At 33.5% G+C, this 12,201-nt stretch overlaps 1 protein-coding gene across 1 annotated transcript in view; it reads left to right on the forward strand.

Annotated features, from left to right (window-relative positions):
* The window catches only part of LOC123012812 (T-box transcription factor TBX20-like), a 41,674-nt gene extending 37,563 nt beyond the window's left edge, over positions 1–4,111 (forward strand). Inside the window, 1 exon segment of the mRNA XM_044410961.1 lies at positions 3,004–4,111. Within this exon segment, the coding sequence (XP_044266896.1) occupies positions 3,004–3,562 (559 nt within the window). The 3' untranslated portion in view covers positions 3,563–4,111.
* The last annotated feature ends 8,090 nt before the right edge of the window (positions 4,112–12,201 follow it).

The raw sequence follows: 12,201 nt of genomic DNA on the forward strand, positions 1-12,201 counted from the left end.
TCTCTGCACTGATGTCAAACTGACATGAGATCATAACTTGGATTCAACTTGCAAATTCTAATTTACATTGGATCAAAGGCGTAAATGAAATTTGTTTTTTTGGGTTGCATCGCCAGATCGTCAGGCTCATTATCTTATCTGAATCGCCCTGTATAAGTGAATATTCCACTAGAGGTCGCAGTGAACTTGATTATTTACCCGGTTGCTATGAAAATGAAATTAAAATTTGCCATTTGGTTCATTGAGTAGGCTGTTGAACATAATTCGTAGTCAAAGATTGTCGAAGATTTTTATTCATAGTTATTACTCTTGCGAACACATGGTATGGTGTTCATAAAGCGATGACCATTCATAAAAATATTCGACAATTTTTGACTAGGTACCCGCATTATAAGTATTTCAAATTGTCGACAAAATTTGACAAAATTGGCATCTCGGTTTATGTCTCTGATTTTTAAAAACTCAAATATGTATGTAGTTTTTTCAGTGGAATAACCACTTTTGTGATGGTTAAAGTTACAGGTTTGTTAATTTCCCATCTCAAGTCCTCATGTTATTTGAGCAGTCGATGATGTAGCGGGTTCAGCGGCAGTATAAAGCCATTAATATTGTCGATATTCGCAATATAGTGTTCGGTCTTTTGCGGTTACGGCAGACGAGAGGTTCGTCCTAATTAAAGGAGTCGGTTTGATTTGGAGGCGAGCACGCACACGAATGGTGAAAGTGATAAGTAATAATTCATATGGCTTCAGGCGCATAAAAAACAGCCTCATTTCTGTTGTGATAGAATTTAATTTACGTGTTTCAATCTTGCGCTGCCGCTAGGGGGCGTGTTCATATGTACCGCCCTGTAATTTCAGACAATCGTTGTCTTCACGACGACGGCTTGATGATATAATGAAGGCGAGATATTTTCTCACACCTCAGGTAGACTCCGGTGTTTTCCCAGTTATTTTCTCGTTTCGGGCTTTTGCTTGTCTTTAATTAGGACGCGGTATACAACATCTAGCGACCCCTGGTGGCCGGAGGCGGGGCCCCGGAGCCTCTCATTATCGCTTCACCGCGCGATCGCTCCGTCTCAATATTATTGATTGTTTTCGCGGCCGCGCTCCGCCCGCACACTCTCCACCACTGATGGTTCGTTGCCTCCGGATTTTTTTACCGACTCCGGACCTCAATCTTCCGGTAACGCGCGAGAGATCCCTCTTCATTGCTCGCAAATTTGCACATCAAAACTCAAATAAACCTCGTCTAGTACAAAAATTCAATTATTTACAAGTATCTACTTATCCACCGAGTGACTGCAAATCATTATGATTTTCATCTCTAAGTTGGCGTCTAATTTAAAGTCTTAAGTTTAACAACCTTGACTCTCAAATTCAAGCGTCAAACTTTTATAAGCAATTGACATACAAATATCTTCATATATTTAACAAATTAGAAAGGTTACCAATTATTCAGTGATGCTAATAGATTTTTTGTCACAAACATTAATGTTCACCCGATAGGTGGTAGTAATCACATTTTTCACATGATGTCTTATAATCTAAAAACTATCCACGGTGATTCAAAAAAAGTTGAACAATTTTTTTATATCGTGACAGAATCTCAAATATGTAGCCTGTAGCAAAAAAATTGGAAAATTATTTTTCGAACAGAAATAAATAATCAAAGTGCAAAATTTAAACTCTCATAACTTTTTATAGATAGAATTTTTTAAACATTTTTTCCATGTTTCTAGTGTCTTATCTTACATGGATGGCATTTTTCTCAGGGGTCCGAGTTCTGGCGCACCCTGTATTGGCCCGCTGTAGTACATTTTGAACCAGCTTGTGTCTGCACTAATTTAAAGAAACGTTAGTTATTATATACTATAAACAAAAACACGTCACACCAAACTGAGGATGACCACTTTGTGGTTGAAACGCGTCGTGTTTAAAATAAAAGTTTGGTGTGACGGGTTAAATCGTGTTTTTGTTTATCATTTTCATACCAAAAGGATCCATTAAGAAGTAGTTACTACAGAAACCAACAAATTTTTGATGTGCTGTTGCCAACTTTACCTCTTGGGAGAAACTCTACAGAGTTTTACTTATTTTTAAAAATTCCAGATGCATTCTTTTTTCTTTTATTAGTGAAAGACGTTAAAACTAACGTCTTTTACTGATAAAACACAAAATTCCTTTCCCTAATAAATAAAAAATTAATATTTAAGTTGCACTTTTGAAGAGTTCTACCTAAGGAAATTTGTTACGATATTTTTTTTCAATTTTGAGAGTAATTACATGGTTCTTAATACCATCACCCGAGTGATTATACTGTTCTTTTGAATCGCGCTGTAGTTTATTTTTGACACTGCATAAAATTTGATTTTATTTTATTGCTCTTAAGTGCGCATTTCATCGGTGTTTTAATCTTTTTATACTTTTGTACAGCTGTATGATAATTAATTCACGTTGAGTGCTTTAAAACTTACTCTTCTTGGAAATCATGAAAGATAAGATTATGTATTTTTTGGTTGATGAGTGATAATTACTTACTTAATTCAGTTAGACTTTTTGTCTTACAACGAACCGGAAATGAGGCGGTCTTTTTTGTCTCTCATCTATTTTGCTTTAGGCCGACAATTTTTTTTTTTTAGTTTTTGTTTTTTTCATTTTTTTAAACATCATTGGTTTTAATTTTTATATTTCCTTAACAATTATTTTTCGATTAAAAGTCGAAACTGCTTACCTAATGAATTTACTTATAAAAAATTTGATCTTATTTTATCGTATTTTTACAGTGTTTTTCTTTTGGTTTTCCTTTTTTGTCAAATGTATTTCACTATCTCTCAAAATTATTTCCCACCTATGTCACATACATTTGAGAAAAAAGGAAAACCAAAAGAAAAACACTAATATTTTTTTTTGGATAAGCCAAAAGAGTTTTGCTTTATTATGTATTGAAACTAAAATATTTTTTTGGATATAAATATTTAACAATTTTTCTCTTTTTTTTCAGAGAACCAATGGATAGCCTCTTCATGGACCAGCACTTCCTCCGCTCATCCCTCCGTCTTTACTCCAGCGACTCCCTCGACGCCGAAAACAACAACGCCGGCTCCCTCTTTTCGGCCGCGATGATGGAGAAGGCTCGCGCACACATCCAGATGTGGGGCCGAGCCTCCGGCGGCGCTCCTTACAACCCCAGTGAATTGCACGCGTTCCTTCTCAACAGTTCCCCAAGTCAACAAATCTACCTGGGTCAACGACCCTCTGTTCCTCTGGGCTTGACGAGCCAACTGTGGAGTCAGGGCGGCTCGTCTTGGCAGTCCCCCATCCATGGTGGTTTGCCCCCGGGTCTGTTGGGTCCGCCGCCCCCTCACCGGCCTCAAATGACCCCGCCGCCCTCTTCCACTCCCAGTTCCTCGGGATCGCCTAGTCCCACTTCCGTCAGTACTTCCGATCTGCGATTACCCAAAGCTGTGTTCCCCTCTTCGATGCACCGTTTCAGCCCCTATGCGTCGCCGCTGCCTCGACAGGCCTCCTCACTGAGTCCCACTTCGCGGTCCGGACACTGATGAAGAGTCGCTCCGAGCCGAAACTATACCAAAGAGTCTTTCCGGAAGACGATAATTGTGAGATTATATCCTTGTAAATAAACTGTCGTTGAAATTATTTATTTGTGTAAAATAGGGAGTCCTGGTAGAGTCACTGATTTTTTTTATTACTTACTTGTAAAGTGTATGTGTAATTATATTTTGTACAACAGATAGCAGTATTAATGTACATAATCATCAGTGTAGTACTTAAGTTCTCTTAATTGTGAGAACTGAAACGTTCCTTTTGTTGTTGGTTCTACGGCACGTTCGAACATTTTGTTTTTTTTTACACTACCGGCATTCCATCATATCAGATAAAGTCAGTGTTTCAGTTTTAAATTGTTTTAACTGTTGCTATAGAACCAAATTTTTATAAGAAATAGTTTACGTACCGTAAATTGTATATTTTATGAAAAATATTCTTCACTGTCAATTATTTACCTAGTTTTTCATTGTATTACACTATGTTAAAAAGGAATTTGTTGTTGTGTATATATAATATGTGGATTGTAAATTAAATAAACAATTATTGAACATCAATTTTGTTTACTTACTCGACTCCCGATCATTTTTCCTTTTACGATGAGAATCAGTAAGCTCAACAAGAAACAGAGAATAGTATATTACATGCGAATTGGTAAAAATGTCATTTCCACGAAGTCTCCGGAAATTGAAGCAAGGGCGAAGTCCTAAGAGTCTGAGCAGTAATGACATTACTATCGAGGTGTATATGCTATTTTATTCACCGTCACATTGGACCTAAACAATCTGTTACTTGATCAAAGATGATGCTTTGATACTTTTATGTAGTTGGTATGCAAATAAATTAAGTTTTTGACATTTAGTGGGTTTGTGACCTTGGTAATTTCTCTTGAATTATTTCCCGACTAAGGGATGTAATGACATATTTCCCGATCTTCAAAAGATTAGGAGCCAGCATATTGCTATAGTGATTGTGAATAAAAAATGTTGCAACAAATAAGTTTGTAAACAAAAAGAAATCTAGAAATAAATACTCAAATTTCAAAATTTAATTTAACGAATTAATATTTTTTTGCTTAAACTACCTGTATAAAAATTACAATTAGAATTATTTAATTAGGGGTACATGTAATTTATAGTTGTAAACAAATAAAATACAATAGAAATGAATAAATAATGTAGCAAAAAGTGATCAAATGGGCAAAAGTTACCGTACTCAAGAAATTATCGGTTGTTTTTTATCTAATTTTTTCAAAGAACAATGTTTTAAAAAATCAATTAACGTTAAAATACAAACATAAAGTTTATAGAATTTTTGAGTTTTAAAAATTATCAGTTTTCTGAATTAAGATACATTAACATACTGCGATTAAAGTATGTAGGTAATATCTCGACACTCTTTTATCAAAAAAAAATACATGGCATATTTGTTTGGGGCCCGAGTTCTGAGTTAGGTTTTAATCAAAAAGAGAATTTTGATAATGACTAAATTTTACTTTGGTCAATTTTAATAAAGAAAGTACAACATCGCTCCAAATCGATTAGAACATAATTTAAAATTGGAGGTTCTGAACATTGGGTCTGGATAGGTTTTATTGTTACTAATTTAAACAATTCTGATGTTTAGAGAATTTGTAACATGTTTTAATCAGATGTTTTAATAAATGTCTACTAACTTATGCATCGTTAAATTATTAATACAAACAACTTTTTATAAGTAGGTAATGTTGAAATAAAGTGCCTACCCAAACTCCAGCTCGAAATATGTTTAATATGTTGAGTGGTAGAACAACACGTTCCTTCATGAATATTTATATGAAAATTCGGCTTTTTTATCACACAAGATGTCAGTAGTTGTAATCACCTAAAGCTTCAGATTAATTCAATAATAAGTTAGAAAAAACCGAGAGCTGAGTGGGCAGATGTTGAATAAAATCTCGTTACAAAAGCATATTAGAGTTGGTAAAAAACTCTATTCAAATTAGTTGCCCTGGTCATTATTTATTTGGAAGATAAGAAAATGGGAGAAAAATGTGTTTTTTATGGTATTGGGTTCGATTGTGAGCACGCGATTGCGGCACCAATCAAAGCTTGAGCTTTCGGTTGGGTAATTTAATTTGGACCGTCCTCATTCAATATGGATCAAAAAAGGTTTGTTTGGTCTGATACGTAATCTAATGGCATCGGGTAATTTGTGTCAAATTGAAGAAAGCTCTTACGGTTATAACTTTATTAAAAATTAAATAAATAAATCGTTGCGAGTCATGAAACATAAAAGGCTTTCGAGCTAATACCTCGACTTATAAGTTATGAACGGAATGAATGAATATAAAATAGCAATGAAGATGCTCTCGGAGTCTACCTCCATCGGCTTAATCCGGACCCATGCGTAATATTGACAGCACTCGGGTGAAATTAGTCACACAACTCATCTTGACGTCTTGTCAAATAAAATTTACAACGCCAATTCTACTAAAACCATTTTCGAAATTCTTTCAAATCTTCCAGGTGGAGGAACCGTGAAGGGTTCATTTAACAAGGGGTGTAAATATTTACCGCACTGAGGTTTCGCCATTCTTACTTTAAATGGATTGTGACTTACAATGTGGTTTTGTGGTAGTTTTGGTTTATTTCCATTGTAAATCTTCCGTTTTGTCACATTTTTTCTTGGTATTTTCACTCTTTTCTAAATTAGGTTAATTACGTTCCAGCGTCAAATTATTCTCAGTTGCAACGTTTAATAATTAGACACGGTTTTGATAAACAAAAAACGTAATATAGGTGATTAAGTTTTGAAAGTTTACACTAAATTGATATTAATTAGGTGTTTCATATAGGATTTATCATCAAATTCATGTACCTACTGAATAATTTAAGAAGGTGTGTCGCTAATTTTGGGCCATAAATTTGAAACTTTTAATTTATTGGGCACATTAACATTAATTAAAGGCTTTCTATACCTGAAAGGTTGCAACATTTTGACTTTTCGACAATGGTCAATGAAATATCAACACGATTAACTTAATTAATATGTTGCTTAAAGATTTATTGCGGCAAATTCCAGTTTGAATATTCAATTTAAGTGTCACGTTGTTTCTCACAAAAATATCTCGATCTTGGTCAGTTTTACAATTAAATTTCTGGTCAAAATAGTTTGAAATAATGTTGACTTTGTTGAGTCTTACATTTAGTTTAAGGCATTTTTGAATAAACATATTTGATTTCTTTTGCTTAAAGTTCATAAAAAAAACAAAACTTCTGATTGTGATACAGTCGAATCCATAAGCTTATTGTGTGAAAATACCATATAAAAAATAATAAGTTGTTGCTCATTAGGTCACTTTATGTAGAAACACACAGGATTTTTAGTTTTTATTGTTACAAATTTAAATAGACGATAGAATATTCAATTTTAAGACAAAAGTCCTATAAACATGCTTCAAAAAATGCTATGTAAGGGAGCTACACCTCCTAAAAATGGTGCGTTTTTTAATGAGTTTTTTGCAATATTTCAGAAAAGATAAAATTACAAAATTTGGTACAGCTGATAACCTTTATACACCTAAACTAATTCCAAGATGAAATGTCGAAATTTATAAACGGTAAAACGAATAAATTTAATTTTTAATTTTTATGCTGTTTCTGGTCTGTAACATAAATTTTAAAACTGATTTTACTCAAAATCGGTTTGTTGTATCGGAAAAACGCAAAAAAACTTTTCATAAAAAAGTATGAAATTTAGAATTTTGTTGCTGAAAGTGGCAAGAAACTACAGCCAAAGCAGTTAGAGTACTTTTTACCTTAAAGCCACCCAGTTTAGGAACCTCCGATTAAATATTTCAACATTTTATCTATGAATTCGTTTAGGTGTATAAATTTTGTCATTTTACCTAAAATGGTTTCGGAAATATTGGATAAAACCCATTAAAAGACGCACCTCTTTGAAGGGGTGTAACTCCCGTGCGTAGCATTTTTCGATACACGTTCATAAGAAACTTTTGTCCTAAAATTGAATATTCTATCTACTATTTAAATTTGTAACAATAAAAATAGAACACCCTGTGTTTTTGTTTGACAATAATTATTTTTTTAAATAGTACTTTCTTATCTAAAAGTTTTAAAGTGTATAGAGGTACAAAAATAAATTTTAAAATATGTTTCCATTTTAGGTTAATGAATAACGCTATATCAAGAAAAAAAAATCGAATTTTTGTTTTGTTTTTAAGTTCTACAATTTTTTTAATTTTTTTAAATGGCAACTCACTATAAGAATAAAAGTTATGATTTAAGGATTACAACTATCTACTTTATATTTAATTAAAAAAAAAAAATTAGTCTAATTGCAATTTTGACAAAAATATCGTATAACTCAAAAACAACATAAAATTTCGTTTTCAAAATACAATCACATTTTTTTATATTACTTTAATTTATATTAACTATTGTTTTCTGGAGGCAAATGATAAAAAAAACCTGTTGGTTCCATACTATATATTCTCCCTGTATGTATTATTTGCTTCTAGTTTTGCACATTTTCTTAATTATGAACACGGAATAAAAAAAATCGAATTAAAATCTATTTAATTTAAGTAGGTATAAGCAAGCGTTTTTTGTTACCTTTTTACCCTGTTTATACTTACTCACTCACTACTTCCTAATCCTATTATTAAAACATCAGACACTAATAAAACTTTAATTAACTCTGTATATTGGTATTTGGGTTTTTGTAAATTTCCTATAGCTGATAATCTCCATATTCCTGTTGCAAACTAATTACGAACTTGTATAAAGATCAGGGTGCGATTATAACAGATTGCTGTAGATGTCGGCGTTCAAGATGGATGTCGGCATCAGCATTATTATATAAGGTCCAGCGGCTGTTGGGTCGGTGAATTATCTGTTAAACTGCTTCACTAATTGATTCCGAGTTGCGCCGCCGCCGGTGTTCATTACGAATTAGCTAAGCACGGCTCAACACCGCTCACCGATCTCATAAATAATATCAGCCAGGGTCGGACTTGGCACCTGTACTGTCTTCTTCGACACCTATCTTTCCAAATCTCACCAATTTCTACATTGCTCATTAACTTCAACAATTTTGGGTCGGTTATACAGGCTGTTCGGTCCAAGTCGCCCCTAAACTTACTTTTTTTCAAATACAAAATTTTTAAATAATACTATTCATTCCTCACTTTCTTAGTAAATGCATCAAATTTTTTTGGCACATCCGGTGCAGCCGAAAAAGCTACCGAATTTAGTTTTTCAAATGGAACACCTATGTTTTTTGCTCGAAACAATAATAATTCACATGAAAAATACGGTAAAGCATTATTTATTACATTTTACTTTACATAATGTACTCAGAAAACAATTTAATTTTTTGAATTTTATTGCAAATTTTGCAACGTATGCGGATTTTATTTCTCAAGGTATTCATGAAAAAAGCAATATGCTTGGATACCGTTTAATTGTTAGTTTGACAAAGCCTAATTTGTCAATAAATCTTATTGAGATCTTTAATAATGGATGATATTAATTACGACGAATTGGTAGATCAGCTTGAAGTGTTTTTAAGTGCAATAAAAATAGAGCGGAAGCTGAAAGACAGTATAGAGAAAAAACTCAAATAGAGTTTACCCAAATCGTTGGAAATTTAGTCGAATTGAAAAACAACTGAGACAAATAGGTTCGCTTCTTAAAACAAAAAAACCTGTGGTTCTTTGCGAAGAACAAGAAAATAGAAATCTGAATGTTCTGTTATTAGTCGAAGAAAATCCAAGAGTTTCTATAAGAGAACTCGCTCATCAACTGACAAATTAGATTTGTCAAACCAACAATTTAACTGTATCCAAGAATTTTTTTTCTTCACACGTTTCCTTTAAAATTAAAATTCAGGCTACGCGACCAATTTCCATATAGAATTCTAAAATTTAAGATGTTTTTTGATTGCATTGAGTTACGCAAAATGTAATAAATAGTAGTTTACAGTATTTTTCAGGTCAATTATTATTGTTTGGAGGGAAAAAAACATAGGTGTTTCATTTGAAAAACTAAATTTGGTAGCATTTCCGGCAACACCACATGTGCTAAAAAAATTTGATACATTTATTAAGAAAGCCAAGAATTACATAATATTTTCTTTTTGAAAAAAAGAATTAAGTATAGGTGTTATCAGCCGGGGCGACTTGGACCGAACAGCCTGTATACAGATCATCAGTATCATTAAATAGACATAAAAAAATGTCAAATGTCAAAATTTTTTGCCAGATTTTTTTTTTTCATGTTTCTGATGTCTTTCTCTGAGGTGCGAGTTCTTTGTGCTGAAGCCTCTCCTGCTAAGTCATTTTGACTATGCAGCAGCCGCGTAAAATTTATGCCGGCGTTGGCTATGTAATCGCCAAGAGGCCTCCGAGGAATCTAGTAAGTGTCAGAACCGATCACTGAAGTAATAATACGAAATTAATTTGAAGCCAGATTCATCCGATAAAAGCGTATTTTTGTGTCGGTGGCATTGAGTGTGGTAAGTTGCAAAAAGCCGATGGATACCTGCAGTAATTGCACTATTGTTTATTCATCTGATTAAGTGACCTACCTCAATAGCTTGTCTGTTACATCCGTTCGGCTAATAGCAGCAACTTCCTTTTCATTCGTCACGCCCCAGCAGATTGCAGAAAATAGCTTTAAAGTGTTTCAATCGAGCGAGAACGGCAGCTAATATAATTTTTTTGGGCCAATTCCAAAGGGACAGCAGCACATTCATCATCATAAGAATGCTGATTTGGAATAAAGTTCCCAGCAAGTTGACCGCAGTCTGTCGCAAAACAGCAAAAACTCCCCCAAATAACAAACTTATAATGCATAAATAAAGGAAAAAGAGCGGCGCAACTTGTCCGAATCATCAATTCGAATCGGACGGTGGCAGAACATGGGGATCGAATAGATTTCCGCTGTCGGTCTTGTTTACGTCATCGGAAGCTAGTGAGTGGGACAGAGACAGCGATCGGTTTGTGAATGGTAACTGAAGGGAAGGACACGGTGAGGGTGTTGCACTGATTTATTGTAATAGCCGTTCCGCCTCAGTTTAAATTGAGATTTAAATTAGCAGGCAGTCGATATGTTAAAGCTAGCCGCGCTCATGGCGACATAGCGCCAATAACCGTAAAATTGAATTTGAAGACATAAGCAACTCCGTTGAGAGCTTCACTAGTTCTCATTGTTGCAGGGCTACACTTGGTCAGTGTTAATTGCTGTTATTTATTACACTACTTTACTCGGATTGCTCTAGCGATACACTCACAACATCTCTAACAAAATCATTTGCAAGAAATTTCACTACGGCAGTTACGTTCAAATAAACGCAAGGAGGAGCTGATTTCAACTATGTTTAATAAGAAAAGAAAAAAAATGCATTTATCTATACTATATACAGGGTGTCCCTCGAGTAATAATGAGCCTGAAGAAATTTTGGAAGCAACCAACATTAATTACATTTCAAAGATAACGTGGATATTAAAATATTTAGTTTTAACAAATTAAACATAGTGTCCAAACAGCACACTTCAACTTTAATTAATAAAAAGTCAAATCTCGGAAAATTTGGTGAGAATTACTAAAATTTTGCCGAAAAAAACAAGATTCTCATTTATGATGAGTGTTTGAAAAACGCTTTGCAGACTGCACGTTTCTATCCAGCGCAATATCCAAATAGACGGACTTTCTAAAACTGGACTAGTCTTTGACTGATGAAAATTTGTCAAAAAAAAATAGGCACGATTACTATGTTTAACTAATTATAACAAAATATTTTAATATCCACGTTATCTATGAAATGTAACGTTGGTTGCTTCAAAAAAATTTCAGGCTTATTATTACTCATGGGACACCTGTACATATACAACTATACAGGGTGTTTACGGTCTTGAGGTTGAAATTTAAATGAGATGATATTCATGGTAGAAGAAAACTAAAACGCTATATAAAACAAAAATTCACTTTGTTAAAGGAAATAATTCATTTCATACTATTTGTTTGAGAACTGCTGCTTCGACTGCAACAATGGCCATTAGCATCACTACCTTGTGTTTCACCGTAAATCATAATTATGACAAACAATTTATTATTTTAATATTTTTTGCCATCCATGACCATAAATTTGGAAAAAAAATAAGAAAAACGAATAAAACCTATTGGAAAATGTGACTTTTCTCTTTCATTGTCATGGATACAATTTTTTATTTCTTGCAAGAATACAATTTTATCTGAAGAAGGAAATAATTCCAGTGACCCTCAAACCGTGTACCAATATTTTGGAGTTAAATAACATTCTTAATAATAACAATTGTGTGAGTTTTTTTCCTCGGTTACAGTATTTCGTTACTCTTCTAGTACTAGGTCAATTTTCAACTCCAAGACTGTAAACATCCTGTATACATCAGGGCTCTGTAGCATAAAAACTTAGAAAATTATTTCTCCAACAGAAAGTCAAAATGTAAAATTTAAATTCTCATAACTCCAAAATTTTTATAGATAACTTTTTTAGATAAGATAAGATTTTTTCTATGTTCCTGGTATCTTACCTTATATGGCATTTTTCTCTGGGGCGCGAGTTCTGGCGCAACCTGTATGTATAGAGTGGT

This window comes from Tribolium madens, unplaced genomic scaffold (assembly GCF_015345945.1).
Source record: "Tribolium madens isolate multiple individuals breed KSU strain unplaced genomic scaffold, Tmad_KSU_1.1 Scaffold_96;HRSCAF=242;Tcas5.2_LG5, whole genome shotgun sequence".
NCBI lineage: Eukaryota > Metazoa > Arthropoda > Insecta > Coleoptera > Tenebrionidae > Tribolium > Tribolium madens.